Here is a 17,869-nt window from a genome sequence, read left to right on the forward strand (position 1 = left end):
AGGTGTTTTGTGTGCTGAGGTCTTCTGACTGAGCTGAGAGGTTGGCAGTGTGCTGAGAGAGATGTGGTAACAGAACAACATGAGCCCACAGCAGTATGGCTGTGTGAAACAACAGTGTGTTACAAACACAACATTCCCCAGGGGGACGAAGACCACGCCAGGGACACTACCGCCTCGCCTGGCCACTCACAAAGAAGCTTCTGTCTCTGGCCTGCTCTCCTGCAGACAGACATCACCATTCACTACGTCTGTATGCCTCCTCCCCTAACTCACTGGCAAGATCCCCAAAGGCCCCTACTCCCTACATTGGGAATAGGGGCCCATTTGCAACGCATCCACAGACAAGAGACAACATTAAGTTCACCACTTCATACTGTAACACAATATAGAGCTATACAGTTTACTAGGTGCACCACCCCATTCACGAAAATGGTTCACGTGGCCGTGGCTGGCTATATAAAGCCGGTAGACAGGCATTCAGTTACTGTTTGATCGAACGTGCAAAAGGGGTGACCTAAGCGACTTTGAGCGTGGTATGATAGCCGGTGCCAGGCTCGCTGGTTCCAGTATCTCAGAACGGGCCGGCCTCCTGGACTTTTCATTCAGGACAGTGTCTAGGGATTACAGACGACCACACAGGGTTCCACTCCTATCAGCTAAACACAAGAAGAAGTGGCTCCAGTGGGCACCAACACTGGACAATTTAGGAGTGGAAAAACATTTCATTGTCTGACAAATTCCAGTTCCTGTTGCGTCATGCTGAAGGCAGAGTCAGGATTTGGCGTAAGCAGCATGACTCCATGTCCCCATCCAGCCTGGCGTTAATGGTACAGGCTGGTGGTGTAATGGTGTGGGGAATGTTTTCCTTGAAACCAATTGAGCAATGTTTCCATACCCCAAATAATTCAGACTGTTCTGGAGGCAAGGGGGGTCCGACCCGGTACTAGATGGGTGTACTTAACAAACTGAACGTACAATGAGTGTACAAAACATTAAGAACAACTGCTCTTTCCATGACAGACTGACCAGGTGAATCCAGGTAAAAGCTATGATCCCTTATTGATGTGACTTGTTAAATCCACTTCAATCAGTGTAGATGAAGGGGAGGAGACAGGTTACAGAAGGATTTGTGAGACACGGATTGTGTATGTGCGCCATTCAGAGGGTGAATGGACAAGACATGAAGATTGAAGTGCCTTTGAACGGGGTATGGTAGTAGGTGACAGGGTATGGTAGTAGGTGACGGGGTATGGTAGTAGGTGACGGGGTATGGTAGTAGGTGCCAGGCACATTGGTTTGTGTCAATAACTGCAACGCTGCTGGGTTTTTCCATGCTTAAGAATGGTCCACCACGAAAGGACATCAAGCCAACTTGACACAACCGTGAGAAGCATTTGAGTCAAAATGGGACAGCATCCATGTGGAACGCTTTCAACATCTTGTAGGGGGGGTTCAACCCATTATTAGGAGGGTGTTCCTAATGTTTAGTATACTCAGTGTATATACCTAATTGAATCAACATCTCCTGTTAACTACAACACAGTCCTCTAGTCTGGCCTTATAACCTGTGACTGGCTTTAAGCCATTTGTCCTGCCTATTATGACTCTACCTTCGATACTGTAACACAACATAGGAATACCTCTGATACTGTAACACAACATAGGAATACCTCTGAAACTGTAACAAAATATAGGAATACCTCCGATACTGTAACAAAATATAGGAATACCTCCGATACTGTAACACAACATAGGAATACCTCTGATACTGTAACACAATACAGGAATACCTCTGATACTGTAACATAATACAGTAATACCTCTGATACTGTAACACAATACAGGAATACCTCTGATACTGTAACACAATACATTTTCATTACATTTCATTATAGTACAACGGTTTGATTTGTCTAATCTTAGCAATTTCTTCTTAGCTAGCTACATAGCCGTCTTTGTATCAAAGATAATTGCGTAATTATCGTATTTCGTCGTCCTAACGTAGTCTACACTGCTATCTGCCCAGCAGCTAGCTAACGTCCACCAGCACTGTAGAAACTATTACACTCAACTGATCGACTCGATTAGTGTAGTGTTAGCTAGCTACATAGTTGTCTTTGCTGTCTTCGTATCCAAGATAATTGTGTAGTTTAGAGTGTGTAGACTTAGAGTGATTATCTTAATTTACCGAGGTTAGCTAGCCAGCTATTTGTCATCCTTAACGTAGGAGATACTGCTAGCTAGCTAGCCAACAGCTAGCCAACGTCTACCGAATAGAACTTCAACAACCCGGTCAACATTCCGCTTCGCTCCACAGGTAGTATCACATTTTCATTTCACTTCATTACAGTACAACGGTTTGATTTGTTTGATCGTAGCTAGCTAGCTACATAGCCGTCTTTGTATCTAAGACAATTGTGTAGTCTAGAGCGATTTTCTAGTTTAGCTAGCCAGCTATTGTCGTTCTTTTAACGTAACGTAACGTAATCAACACTGCTAGCTAGCCAGCTAGCCCCCGAATAGCAGCACTGTAGAAACTATTACACTCGATGGAACGACTTGATTAGTGTAGTGTCAACAACGCAGCCACTGCCAGCTAGCCTACAAAGTCAACAACGCAGCCACTGCCAGCTAGCCTACTCCAGCAGTACTGTATCATTTCAATCATTTTAGTCAATAAGATTCTTGCTACGTAAGCTTAACTTTCTGAACATTCAAGACGTGTAGTCCACTTGTCATTCCAATCTCCTTTGCATTAGCGTAGCCTCTTCTGTAGCCTGTCAACTATGTGTCTATCTATCCCTGTTCTCTCCTCTCTGCACAGACCATACAAACGCTCCACACCGCGTGGCCGCGGCCACCCTAATCTGGTGGTCCCAGCGCGCACGACCCACGTGGAGTTCCAGGTCTCCGGTAGCCTCTGGAACTGCCGATCTGCAGCCAACAAGGCAGAGTTCATCTCAGCCTATGCCTCCCTCCAGTCCCTCGACTTCTTGGCACTGACGGAAACATGGATCACCACAGATAACACTGCTACTCCTACTGCTCTCTCTTCGTCCGCCCACGTGTTCTCGCACACCCCGAGAGCTTCTGGTCAGCGGGGTGGTGGCACCGGGATCCTCATCTCTCCCAAGTGGTCATTCTCTCTTTCTCCCCTTACCCATCTGTCTATCGCCTCCTTTGAATTCCATGCTGTCACAGTTACCAGCCCTTTCAAGCTTAACATCCTTATCATTTATCGCCCTCCAGGTTCCCTCGGAGAGTTCATCAATGAGCTTGATGCCTTGATAAGCTCCTTTCCTGAGGACGGCTCACCTCTCACAGTCCTGGGCGACTTTAACCTCCCCACGTCTACCTTTGACTCATTCCTCTCTGCCTCCTTCTTTCCACTCCTCTCCTCTTTTGACCTCACCCTCTCACCTTCCCCCCTACTCACAAGGCAGGCAATACGCTCGACCTCATCTTTACTAGATGCTGTTCTTCCACTAACCTCATTGCAACTTCCCTCCAAGTCTCCGACCACTACCTTGTATCCTTTTCCCTCTCGCTCTCATCCAACACTTCCCACACTGCCCCTACTCGGATGGTATCGCGCCGTCCCAACCTTCGCTCTCTCTCCCCCCGCTACTCTCTCCTCTTCCATCCTATCATCTCTTCCCTCTGCTCATACCTTCTCCAACCTATCTCCTGATTCTGCCTCCTCAACCCTCCTCTCTTCCCTTTCTGCATCCTTTGACTCTCTATGTCCCCTATCCTCCAGGCCGGCTCGGTCCTCCCCTCCCGCTCCGTGGCTCGACGACTCATTGCGAGCTCACAGAACAGGGCTCCGGGCAGCCGAGCGGAAATGGAGGAAAACTCGCCTCCCTGCGGACCTGGCATCCTTTCACTCCCTCCTCTCTACATTTTCCTCCTCTGTCTCTGCTGCTAAAGCCACTTTCTACCACTCTAAATTCCAAGCATCTGCCTCTAACCCTAGCAAGCTCTTTGCCACCTTCTCCTCCCTCCTGAATCCTCCTCCCCCCCCTCCTCCCCCTCTCTGCAGATGACTTCGTCAACCATTTTGAAAAGAAGGTCGATGACATCCGATCCTCGTTTGCTAAGTCAAACGACACCGCTGGTTCTGCTCACACTGCCCTACCCTGTGCTCTGACCTCTTTCTCCCCTCTCTCTCCAAATGAAATCTCGCTTCTTGTGACGGCCGGCCGCCCAACAACTTGCCCGCTTGACCCTATCCTCTCCTCTCTTCTCCAGACCATTTCCAGAGACCTTCTCCCTTACCTCACCTCGCTCATCAACTCATCCCTGACCGCTGGCTACGTCCCTTCCGTCTTCAAGAGAGCGAGAGTTGCACCCCTTCTGAAAAAACCTACACTCGATCCCTCCGATGTCAACAACTACAGACCAGTATCCCTTCTTTCTTTTCTCTCCAAAACTCTTGAACGTGCCGTCCTTGGCCAGCTCTCCCGCTATCTCTCTCAGAATGACCTTCTTGATCCAAATCAGTCAGGTTTCAAGACTAGTCATTCAACTGAGACTGCTCTTCTCTGTATCACGGAGGCGCTCCGCACTGCTAAAGCTAACTCTCTCTCCTCTGCTCTCATCCTTCTAGACCTATCGGCTGCCTTCGATACTGTGAACCATCAGATCCTCCTCTCCACCCTCTCCGAGTTGGGCATCTCCGGCCCGGCCCACGCTTGGATTGCGTCCTACCTGACAGGTCGCTCCTACCAGGTGGCGTGGCGAGAATCTGTCTCCTCGCCACGCGCTCTCACCACTGGTGTCCCCCAGGGCTCTGTTCTAGGCCCTCTCCTATTCTCGCTATACACCAAGTCACTTGGCTCTGTCATAACCTCACATGGTCTCTCCTATCATTGCTATGCAGACGACACACAATTAATCTTCCCCTTTCCCCCTTCTGATGACCAGGTGGCGAATCGCATCTCTGCATGTCTGGCAGACATATCAGTGTGGATGACGGATCACCACCTCAAGCTGAACCTCGGCAAGTAATCCTTCTCACCCCCCCATGATTAATGATTTAGATGCACTATTGTAAAGTGGCTGTTCCACTGGATGTCATAAGGTGAATTCACCAATTTGTAAGTCGCTCTGGATAAGAGCGTCTGCCAAATGACTTAAATGTAAATGTAAATGTAACAATACAGGAATACCTCTGATACTGTAACACAACATAGGAATACCTCCGATACTGTAACAAAATATAGGAATACCTCCGATACTGTAACACAATACAGGAATACCTCTGATACTGTAACACAATACAGGAATACCTCTGATACTGTAACAAAATATAGGAATACCTCTGATACTGTAACACAACATAGGGATACCTCTGATACTGTAACACAATACAGGAATACCTCTGATACTGTAACACAATACAGGAATACCTCTGATACTGTAACATAATACAGGAATACCTCTGATACTGTAACACAATATAGGAATGAGCTATATACAGACCTTATTGAATTAACCCTCCCCTTAAAATTACAATAAACCACTGTAGCCTATAGCACAGCCATCTACCTATCCCCTTACATAACAATGTCTGGAGATTAAGGTCCTAATCCTCTCATCGTGTGTTCCTCCCTTCTCTCCTCTCCTCTTTCTCTACCCCTCCTCTCCTCTCCTCCAAACCATCTGGCCTCAACCCTGGAATTCTAGGTTCAATCCATCATTAGACAGACAGACAGTTCGACTGTATGGACTCAACAGGGTTGGGTTTGTTCAGCTCAACTTTGGTTTTACTTGGTGAAATGTCAAAACAGAGAATTGTATGATATTCCACCAGAGTTGAAAGTCACAGCTGTTGTTTGTAATGCACATGCCATTGAAACTGTAAAATGCACTGAAAACTAAGAGGGATACATAAACAACCAAACAAACTGGTTCCTGTTTAGGACAAACATTCTTAGGTAAAGAAGCAACATTTTTCTCCCTGATTACTGTCCCATATTCCAAAACCCCTGTGATTTTATAGGGGAGTGCTTTCTTTAACGGTTATGAGGGCATGGGTGAGGGGGGAATGGAATCAAAACACAGAGCCAAAACTTCACCCCCATCCTCCCCCTCACCTCACCCCCCAAACACCAGCCCAGCAGTCAAAACGTCTGCCTCTACTGCTTCCCAATGGCTCACAACAAGCCTCTTCATAAACCTCCACAATCTCTGACAGGAACTTGATATTATGGTAGTTGACTTGTCATGTTAGAAGCCAAATAAGACTACTGCACTTAGTAATAGTCCTTATAGTAGTACTAGTTTTTGTGTGTGTTTATCATATGGAATTATTAGAATCCAAAGCTAGGACATTATGAAATCACATATCACATCAACACTGGTCCAACCCAAAACAACAGCCTAACATCACACAAACATTCTCTCACTACACTAAGACACATTTACTTATACAACCAATCAAACACTGAAGCAAGGCCCCAGGCCCAGACAGAGAGAGATAAAGAGGGAGGAGAGAGAGATGCACACACACACACACAAAGGCTTCCTGCAGGACTTGTCAGGGGTACAGATTGAGTGCCAAAGCAGAAGCCAAGACACCCTGGGAAGAGTTAAGGCAAACTGTCCAGTCCACAGACAGACAACAGCCTGATAGGAGAAAGACATCCTTAATCACAACACAATACAAAGCACTCAACCTCTACTATCTGTGTGTGTGTGTGGGGGGGGGCTCCACCCTCTGTCCTGTCCCACCACCCACCCTTCCTGTCTGACCTCCCACCCATAAATCTGCTCTCCGCTCTGCCTCTCTTTCCCTGCTCTACCTCCCTCTCTCTCCCACTCACAGCCAAAGACGCGACAAAAGGTTCTATAAATTAACCCAAAGTACCTTCTGTTAATCTAATCATTTATGAAACTAAGTGTGTTCACCACCCGCTCTTTATATTCCTCAGCCCCGTCCCGTCCTCCAGACATTCCTCTGTGTTCCCCTGGTGCAGCCGTTTGGCACGACACTCAGTTTCCCAGAACATCCAACTACAGCTCTGCCAATCAGAGCAGAGTGTATATGATTTGAGACCCCAGCCCTAGCTGGCAGGAACTCACTTGGCATGGATCTGAAATGGCACCTTTTCCCCTATACAGTGCACTACTATATGGGCCCTGGTCACAAGTAGTGCACTAAATAGGCAATAGGGTATCATTTTGGAAGTGACCCATATGAGCCTTTAGGATGGCCAAACTAATCTCTCTTTTAGATGAGCCTACTACATCACTAGGTACATGCCCCCAGTTTAAATATGGCTTACATACTTAATACTCTACAGTCACACTGGTCAATAATATACTGTATCATACAAATGAGGCAATCCTTTAATAAATGACACCAAATATTGAACTGATAACCCTGGAATAGAACATCATTCCCATAGTATTATGGTTCTGCATTTAGCCATAGTTTAGCTTGGTAGAGAGGAGTAGCTCAACACAATCTGGCCTTAATGACCATGTACTCTTATAATCTTCACCCGACACTGCCACCCCTCAGAGCCTGGTTCCTCTCTAGGTTTCTAGGACCCTGGCTTTCTAGGGAGTTTCTCCGAGCCACTGTGCTTGCTCTTTGAGCATCCAGACCTACGGTTCAGGCTGAGAGAATACTCCTCTCCTTTCAGTGGAAAAAGCAGGTCAGGGATGGAGCTTCTCTTTCAGTTCAGTATGTAGACCAGGCCAGGAACTGCATCTGTCCGTCACGCAGGCTATTTTCTGGCACGACAGCATGACGCAGAAAATGAGTGTGTGCTGGGTGTGTGTGCTGTGAGTGTGTCAGCATTACAGTACTGTCATACCCAAAGGTTCTACCATCTTCCACTGCGGCCCCCCATAGGAATCTCTATAATATGTTAACATGTGTGCTTATGAATCTGTGTGGGTGTGTTCAGCGTGACAGCAACATGCCCCAGAACATCTTCCCTTACATACTGAAGGAGTGGACTCTGGGGGGCTGGGACGGGAATTACAATCTGGACTGAGGTTCCTCGTTCCTGCAGGAAATTCCTTTTACGAGGCGGCAGTGAGATGCTTTATGACCGCTGGACAAGTGCACGCTATGTATTCTTCTCTCTCTCATTGTTCTTCTCTCTCTCGTTGTTCTTCTCTCTCTCGTTGTTCTTCTCTCTCTCGTTGTTCTTCTCTCTCTCGTTGTTCCTCTCTCTCTCTCATTGTTCCTCTCTCTCTCTCGTTGCTCTTCTCTCTCTCTCATTGTTCTCTCTCTCGTTGTTCCTCTCTCTCTCTCTCGTTGTTCCGCTCTCTCTCTCGTTGTTCTTCTCTCTCTCGTTGTTCTTCTCTCTCTCTCGTTTTTTCCCTCGCTCTCTCATTGTTATTCTTTCTCTCGTTGTTCCTCTCTCTCGTTGTTCTTCTCTCTCGTTGTTCTTCTCTCTCTCGTTGTTCCTCTCTCTCGTTGTTCCTCTCTCTCTCTCGTTGTTCCTCTCTCTCTCGTTTTTTCCCCTCGCTCTCTCATTGTTCTTCTCTCTCTCGTTGTTCCTCTCGCTCTCTCGTTGTTCCTCTCTCTCTCTCATTGTTCCACTCTCTCTCTCTCTCTCTCTCTCTCTCTCTCTCTCTCATTGTTCTTCTCTCTCTCGTTGTTCCTCTCTCTCTCTCTCGTTGTTCCTCTCTCTCTCTCTCTCGTTGTTCTTCTCTCTCTCGTTGTTCCTCTCTCTCACACTCTCTCGGCTGGACGTCCCGTTCTGATGACTGCCCTTGCCTCAACATGCCGAACCCAAGCATCCATGTGAACTAAACTTAATCCCAAATCAACATTGTCATTCACACACAAGCCTTAATAATGACTATACATACATGGTAGTACATACTTAGGACAAGGAGTTAGAAACATGTCATAACCTATGACAACTAGCATCTGTACTGTTTCCTGAAAGGGTCATTTGGTGAGGAGGAAAAACTCCACAGGACATAGTATACTGTATGCATATTTTACATGGGTACCGTGTCAGTGTGAGTAACAGGACTAGCCTGGAACTGGGCTCTCAGAGCAGAGTCATAAACACCTTGTCAGCAGTTTCTAACCGCACACAGAGTACAGGTCTGGTACAGTACAACAGTACAGCAGTATACCTGGGGGAAAGACAGCCAAGCACTTATTTTCTCTCCCTTATTTCCAGATAACAACTCGAAGAGAGCCCACAAACTGGGTGCTGCGTGGCACTAGCTTAATAAAATAAGCAGAAAGCAATGCTCTTGGGCCATTTACGAATCTGTTTCTGCTGACCGGTTGAATTCCACCTCCTGCCCAACCTCTTTCTCTATTCTCCTCCTGCGCTACCTCTTTCTCTCTTCTCCTCCTGCGCTACCTCTTTCTCTCTTCTCCTCCTGCCCTACCTCTTTCTCTCTTCTCCTCCTGCGCTACCTCTTTCTCTCTTCTCCTCCTGCCCTACCTCTTTCTCTCGTCTCCTCCTGCCCTACCTTTTTTCCTCCTCCTGCCCTACCTTTTTTTCTCCTCCTGCCCTACCTCTTTCTCTCTTCTCCTCCTGCCCTACCTTTTTTCCTCCTCCTGCCCTACCTTTTTTTCTCCTCCTGCCCTACCTCTTTCTCTCTTCTCCTCCTGCGCTACCTCTTTCTCTCTTCTCCTCCTGCCCTACCTTTTTTCCTCCTCCTGCCCTACCTTTTTTTCTCCTCCTGCCCTACCTCTTTCTCTCTTCTCCTCCTGCGCTACCTCTTTTTCTCTTCTCCTCCTGCGCTACCTCTTTTTACTCCTCCTGCCCTACCTCTTTCCCTCTCCTCCTCCTGCCCTACCTCTTTCTCTCTTCTCCTCCTGCCCTACCTCTTTTTCTCCTCCTGCCCTACCTCTTTCTCTCTTCTCCTCCTGCCCTACCTCTTTCTCTCTTCTCCTCCTGCCCTACCTCTTTTTCTCCTCCTACCCTACCTCTTTTTCTCCTCCTGCCCTACCTCTTTCTCTCTTCTCCTCCTGCGCTACCTATTTTTCTCCTCCTGCCCTACCTCTTTCTCTCTTCTCCTCCTGCCCTACTTCTTTCTCTCTTCTCCTCCTGCCCTACCTCTTTTTCTCCTCCTGCCCTACCTCTTTCTCTCTTCTCCTCCTGCGCTACCTCTTTCTCTCTTGTCCTCCTGCCCTACCTCTTTTTCTCCTCCTGCCCTACCTCTTTTTCTCCTCCTGCCCTACCTCTTTCTCTCTTCTCCTCCTGCGCTACCTATTTTTCTCCTCCTGCCCTACCTCTTTCTCTCTTCTCCTCCTGCCCTACTTCTTTCTCTCTTCTCCTCCTGCCCTACCTCTTTTTCTTCTTCTGCCCTACCTCTTTCTCTCTTCTCCTCCTGCCCTACCTCTTTTTCTCCTCCTGCCCTACCTCTTTCTCTCTTCTCCTCCTGCGCTACCTCTTTCTCTCTTGTCCTCCTGCCCTACCTCTTTTTCTCCTCCTGCCCTACCTCTTTTTCTCCTCCTGCCCTACCTCTTTCTCTCTTCTCCTCCTGCGCTACCTATTTTTCTCCTCCTGCCCTACCTCTTTCTCTCTTCTCCTCCTGCCCTACTTCTTTCTCTCTTCTCCTCCTGCCCTACCTCTTTTTCTTCTTCTGCCCTACCTCTTTCTCTCTTCTCCTCCTGCCCTACCTCTTTTTCTCCTCCTGCCCTACCTCTTTCTCTCTTCTCCTCCTGCCCTACTTCTTTCTCTCTTCTCCTCCTGCCCTACCTCTTTTTCTCCTTCTGCCCTACCTCTTTCTCTCTTCTCCTCCTGCCCTACCTCTTTTTCTCCTTCTGCCCTACCTCTTTCTCTCTTCTCGTCCTGCGCTAACTCTTTTTCTCCTCCTGCCCTACCTCTTTTTCACTTCTCCTCCTGCCATACCTTTTTTTCTCCTCCTGCCCTACCTCTTTCTCTCTTCTCCTCCTGCGCTACCTCTTTTTACTCCTCCTGCCCTACCTCTTTCTCTCTTCTCCTCCTGCCCTACCTCTTTTTCTCCTCCTGCCCTACCTCTTTCTCTCTTCTCCTCCTGCCCTACCTCTTTCTCTCTTCTCCTCCTGCCCTACCTCTTCCTCTCTTCTCCTCCTGCCCTACCTCTTTTTCTCCTCATGCCCTACCTCTTTTTCTCCTCCTGCCCTACCTCTTTTTCTCCTCATGCCCTACCTCTTTTTCTCCTCATGCCCTACCTCTTTCTCTCTTCTCCTCCTGCCCTACCTCTTTTTCTCCTCCTGCCCTACCTCTTTCTCTCTTCTCCTCCTGCCCTACCTCTTGCTCTCTTCTCCTCCTGCCCTACCTCTTTCTCTCCTCCTGCCCTACCTCTTTCTCTCTTCTCCTCCTGCCCTACCTCTTTTTCTCCTCCTGCCCTACCTCTTTTTCTCCTCCTGCCCTACCTCTTTCTCTCTCACTCTCTCCTTTTCCTCTTTCTTTCTTCCTCAATGCTTTTCTCATCTGTTGATCAGCCCCACCAAACATGCTCTTTCACTTCCACTTGTCCTGTTGCACACATTGGGCACAAATGTTATATTCAATAGTTATTTCTGCATTAAAAGGGAAGAGTGTAAATTTACTCGGAACCAGTTATATATTCATCTGTACTTAAACTAAACAACAGACTGATGTCATGTATCCTAGGGCAGCTACAGGCTACATGGAAAAACACTAACAGGTGCTGTTATTCAGTTGTCATTGTCTGTATTCCCCAGACTGTGGCTGCGTACAAAAGGTGGGTGTGTGCCTGTGTGCGTATATGGATGCATGTGTGTGTGCGTGATTGCACATGGCGGTTTAGAGCAAGAATGTGCAAGCCTGGGTCTGTGCTCGGCCATGTGATATTATTTGGAAAAACTGAGTCAAACAGCCAAACACATGACAAGAGAATGGATGTGATCGGGGAGAGAACGGATGTGATCAGGGGAAGGGAACGGATGTGATCGGGGGGAGGGATGTGATCGGATGTGATCGGGGGATGTTATCGGGAAGAACGGATGTTATCGGGGGAGAGAACGGATGTGATCGGAGAGAGAACGGATGTGATCGGGGGATGTTAGAACGGATGTTATCGGATGGGAGAGAACGGATGTGATCGGGAGAGAACGGATGTGATCGGGGGATGTTAGGGAACGGATGTGATCGGGGGAACGAGAGAATGTTATCGGATGAGATTGGGGGCGGAGGGAACGGATGTTATAGGGGGGGAGAGAACGGATGTTATCGGGGAGAGAACGGATGTGATCGGGGAGAGAACGGATGTGATCGGGGGGAAGAACGGATGTTATCGGGGAGAGAACGGGGAGAACGATGTGATCGGGGGAGGATCGGGGGAGGAACGGATGGGGAGAGGGAATGATCGGGGGGAGGGAACGGATGTTATCGGGGAGGAGGGAACGGATGTTATCGGGGAGAGAACGGATGTGATCGGATGGATGTGATGATGGATGGGGGAGGAGAACGGATGTTATCGGGGAGTGGGAAACGGATGTTATCGGGGAGAACGGATGTGATCGGGGGGAGGGAACGGATGTTATCGGGGAGAGAATAGATGTGATCGGGGAGGGAACGGATGTTATCGGGGGAGGGAACGGATGTGATCGGGGGGAGAACAGATGTTATCGGGAATCGGGGGGAGAACGGATGTGATCGGGGAGACGGATGTGATCGGGGGAGGGAACGGATGTGATCGGGGGGGAGGGAACGGATGTTATCGGATGTGATCGGGGAGGGGAACGGATGTGATCGGGGGGAGAGAATGGATGTGATCGGGGAGAGATGAGACGGATGTGATCGGGGGAGGGGATGTGATCGGATGTGATCGGGGAGGGGAATGGATGTGATATCGGGGAGAGGAACGGATGTTATCGGGGAGGGAACGGATGTGATCGGGGGGAGGATGGAACGGATGTGATCGGGGGGGGAGGGAACGGATGTGGGGGGGTTATCGGGAGAATGGATGGATGTGATCGGGGGGAGAACGGATGTGATCGGATGGATGTGATCGGGGAGGTGATCGGGGGAGAGAAGCGGATGTGATCGGGGAAGGAACGGATGTGATCGGGAGAGAATGGATGTGATCGGGGGGAATGGATGATCGGGGAGAGGAACGGATGTTATCGGGGAGGGAACGGATGTGATCGGGGGGAACGGATGTGATCGGGGGGAGGGAACGGATGTGATCGGGGAGAGAATGGATGTGATCGGGGGGAGAGGAACGGATGTGATCGGGGGAGAGAACGGATGATGGGGAGGAACGGATGTGATCGGGGAGAGAATCGGATGTGATCGGGGGGAGAACGGATGTGATCGGATATGATCGGGGAGAGAACGGATAGGGAACGGATGATCGGGGGATGTGATCGGGGAGAGAACGGATGTGTGATCGGGGAGGAGGGATGTGACGGATGTGATCGGGGTGGAACGGATGTGATCGGGGGGAGGGAACGGATGTTATCGGGGAGAGGATGTGATCGGGGATGTGATCGGGGAGAGGAACGGATGTGATCGGGGAGAACGGATACGGATCGGATCGGGGAGGGAACGGATGTTATCGGGGAGGAGGGAACGGATGTGATCGGGGGGGAGGAACGGATGATGATGATCGGGGGGAGGATGTGAACGGATGTGATCGGGGAGGGAACAGATGTGATCGGGGGGGGAGGAACGGATGTGATCGGGGGGATGGATCGGGGGTGGAACGGATGTGATCGGGGGGGAGGGAACGGATGTGATCGGGGAGAGAATGGATGTGATCGGGGGGAGAGAACGGATGTGATCGGGGGGAGGGAACGGATGTGATCGGGGAGAGGGAATGGATGTGATCGGGGGGAGGGAACGGATGTGATCGGGGAGAGAAGGGATGTGATCGGGGAGAGAACGGATGTGATCGGGGAGAGAACGGATATGATCGGGGAGAGAACGGATATGATCGGGGGGAGGGAACGGATGTTATCGGGGAGGAGGGAACGGATGTGATCGGGGGTGGAACGGATGTGATCGGGGGGGAGGGAACGGATGTGATCGGGGGAGAAAGATGTGATCGGGGGGATGTGATCGGGGGGAGAACGGGGGGAGGGAACGGATGATCGGGGAGAGAACGGATGTGATCGGGGAGAGAACGGATGTGATCGGGGGGAACGGATGTGATCGGGAGAACGGATGTGATCGGATCGGATGGAATGTGATCGGGGAGGGAACGAATGTGATCGGGGAGAGAACGGATGAGATTGGGGGCGGAGGGAACTGATGTTATCGGGGGGGAGGGAACGGATGTTATGGGGGGGAGAGAACGGATGTTATCGGGGGAGAGAACGGATGTTATCGGGGAGAGAACGGATGTGATCGGGAGAGAACGGATGTGATCGGGGGGAAGAACGGATGTTATCGGGGGGAGAGAACGGATGTGATCGGGGGAGGGAACGGATGTTATCGGGGAGAGAACGGATGGGATCGGGGAGAGGGAACGGATGTTATCGGGGAGAGAACGGATGTTATCGGGGAGAGAACGGATGTGATCGGGGGGAGGGAACGGATGTTATCGGGGAGAGAAAGGATGTTATCGGGGAGAGAACGGATGTGATCGGGGGGAGAACAGATGTTATCGGGGAGAGAACGGATGTGATCGGGGAGAGAACGGATGTGATCGGTGGGGAGGGAACGGATGTTATCGGGGAGAGAACGAATGTTATCGGGGAGAGAATGGATGTGATTGGGGAGAGAACGGATGTGATCGGGGAGAGAACAGATGTGATCGGGGGGAGGGAACGGATGTTATCGGGGAGAGAACAGATGTTATCGGGGATAGAACGGATGTTATCGGGGAGAGAACGGATGTGATCGGGGAGAGAACGGATGTGATCGGGGAGAGAACGGATGTGATAGGGGAGAGCACGGATATGATCGGGGAGAGAATGGATGTGATCGGGGAGAGAACGGATGTGATCGGGGAGAGTATAGATGTTTTACAGACAATGACGAAAGCGCAGCGCTGATCTAACAAAAAGCAGCCTGCATTCTGTTACTAATGAATTTTGTTATTGATGTGTCCTCCACTTAATCCACCAAGCTTATTACAGCTGAGAGGAGAAGACAACCTTCTCCTGGTTGGCCCTGGGCTGAGCCTGGAACTACTAAAACGTGTATTATTACTGAGAGGTAGGTGGGCTGGTGGCAGTCAGTGACATACACAGACGGGAGGATTTAAGGAGAATGAGAAGAAACAAATTAGACAATTATTCAATCTAATCTAAAAGACGGAGAAGAGAATAGAAGAAAGGCCTCGGGCTAAACGCTGTCTGTCTGTCTGTCTGTCTGTCTGTCTGTCTGTCTGTCTGTCTGTCTGTCTGTCTCTGTCGAGTTCAACACTGAACAACAGTATCTGCCATGATGATCATAAACATACACAGACAGAATTACCTCTAGGATGCCCTCACAACTATTCCACTTGATCTGGCATGAGCAAATCAACACATACACACACATACACAAAGACAAGGTTAAATGAATGAGGTGAAAAGTTTTGAACAGTGGGCCATTTTCGCACTGTGACCCACACAGAGAAATTTTGAATTTGATTAAAGAGAGACACCAGGTCAATCAAAATGTCAAACTAAGCTTACCGAAGTAGTCTGCCTTTGGCTGGGCGTCCATCTCCTTCTCCAGACGCTTGGTCAGGGCTTCTAATTTGATCTCGGCGGCAGACGGCCCCTGCTCCGGCTGGACATGGAGAGTCTGGCAGGGCAGTTTGAGAGACTGGGGCTGGTGTTGGAGCTGGCAAGCCTCACCACCAGAGGACAGCTGGCTGTCTAGGCCAGAGGGCACATCCACCCCCATGGCCACTTGCCTGCCCTGGGCCTGGCCTATACCTTGACCCTGGCCAAAGCTTCTAGAGACACTGGTTCCAGAGGGAGAGGCAGAGGCAGGGAAGTAAGCTCCAGTAGTAGCTTTGGGCTGGGCTGTCTCAGATGGGTGTACAGGTGGGGCTGGGACAGCCCCTTGAGCAGGGGTGGGGCTGGGAGTGAGAGCCACAGCACTCTGAGAGAGCCCGTTCTGGCGTAGATTTCCCTGGTTGGCGTTTGGTCTTTGGGCCATGGAGGGTGCTGCTGAGTAAGGGCCTGTTGGCTGTGTAACAGGGGCAGGTTGTGGAGACAGATGCTGGTACAGGTCAGCTCCGCCAGTGAAGGCACTCAGAGGGAGCGGTGCAATCAGCTCTGGATTCCCCAAGCTCCGCATCCAGTCTGCTGCAGCCCCAGCCACCATGGGGGGTCTCTGTCGCACTAGTAGAGTGGCAGCCTTGCTCTGGTGCAGTCTAGTGGGGCTCGGAGATGGTAGGCTGTCGGAGAAGGAGGGAGATGGTGAGTGGTGTGGGGGCTGCTGAGGTGGGCTGCACATAAGCCTTGATGATCCACCAGGGCTGGAAGAGTAAGAGGCCCAAGTGACAGAGGGAATGGCAGGGTGACCAGAAGCATGTGTGGGTGCATTCCCTGGGCTGTTGGGACTCAAGGTGTGGTGGTAAGAATGCGGCTCAAAACGGTCCTTGTTATCGTAATTGTTTCCGTAGCTGTATGGCTGTTGACTGGGTGAATGGTGTTTCAGAGCGTCATAGGGCGCGTACTGACTCGCCGCACTGGCGGTGCCTGGCAAAGGGCCAGACAGTATGGGAGGCTTGGCCGCAGCTTCTCCTGCCTGTCTGTAGCTATTGATAGGCGGCCTGTCTTTGGTGTAAAACGTGCTGTCTGCCGCTCTGTTGTGACCCCCGTTCATTCTCACTGCCAAATTGTTTTTGGCTATTTCCTCTTGCTGTTTCTGTATGTGGATTTTTGTCATTTTGGAGGCAAAAACCCTCCTGGTTTCTTCAAAGTCGGAGTTGTTCCCTGCATCCCTCTTCATTCGGAACAACCCGTCCCTAGATGCCTCATACATATTGAGGTCTTCTAAAAATTTACTTGCCTCAAGATCCAAATCGTCGTATTTATCCATCTTGAAGTGAATTACAAAATGTGTATAAACTATGATCTGATTTAAGATTCGAGCCACAACTGTCACAAAAAAACGTTCTGTCCAAAATAAAATAAAAAGTAGGCTAGCCAATAAAAACAATGTTAAACACAGTAAACAATTGAAACGAAAGGATTAAATCCAAACTCTCGTCACTCTCCAAGTAAAAGATTACCAGGCTTCTGTCCAGTCCAGGCAGCGGAGACAGAGCACTGTCAAGCGGTATTCTGACGTGAAGATCCCGACCTGAAGTTGAATTACAGTTTCTCCCGTAATGTGTTTAGCTATCCCGCGGAAGCAATTATGCCTAGGCCTACTCTGGAATGGACAAAGATCCGAATAATAGCGAGAAGAAGCTCCGTCCTCTCCTCCGTGAGCCAGCTGACTCTGCTCGCAACAGGATACTGTCTGTTTATAAAGTCAGATCAGATAGCCTACGACCCCAGCCTGCGCCCCCTTTCCGAACTTCACAGCCGAAGCATCCATTAAAAAAACGTTGTTTGCAACTTTGTAGCGAGTGCATGCGTTCCAAACTTGTCCCGCAAGTTGCTAAACAAATTCCAATGGGGTCCTATCACAACGCTAATTTAGCTCGCCTGTAATTGAACAGTTATTACAAGTGCGTACGGCAAAATATACTGAACTAAAGCAAACCTCTTGGTCCGAATGTGGATAGTGTGGAGTCGACCGTGGGATTAGGGAGCGCTGTTTGTTTTTAAAGGCGCAGTGTTCACTTCATTCTGGGGTAGATTTTGAGTCACGATATCCGGACCCCCAGATAATTCAAGGCACATAGCATAACAAACATTTACCTTTAGGCTATGTTCTTTCTTTCTTTCTTTTTTATCACACATTGTTTATTGATATACTTACTTTATACCCACAATCTCTTTGGCTACCTTGTTGGTGCAGAACCAACT

General features: G+C 49.5%; 1 protein-coding gene across 1 annotated transcript in view; it reads right to left on the bottom strand.

Annotated features, from left to right (window-relative positions):
• Positions 1-17,658, bottom strand: part of LOC135522074 (Wilms tumor protein 1-interacting protein-like) — a 40,530-nt gene extending 22,872 nt beyond the window's left edge. Inside the window, exon 1 of the mRNA XM_064947996.1 lies at positions 15,572-17,658. Coding sequence (XP_064804068.1) covers positions 15,572-16,931 — 1,360 coding nt within the window. The 5' untranslated portion in view covers positions 16,932-17,658. The remainder of the gene's footprint in view (positions 1-15,571) is intronic.
• Positions 17,659-17,869: the final 211 nt, after the last annotated feature.

The sequence above is a fragment of the Oncorhynchus masou genome, chromosome 30 (assembly GCF_036934945.1).
Source record: "Oncorhynchus masou masou isolate Uvic2021 chromosome 30, UVic_Omas_1.1, whole genome shotgun sequence".
Lineage (NCBI taxonomy): Eukaryota > Metazoa > Chordata > Actinopteri > Salmoniformes > Salmonidae > Oncorhynchus > Oncorhynchus masou.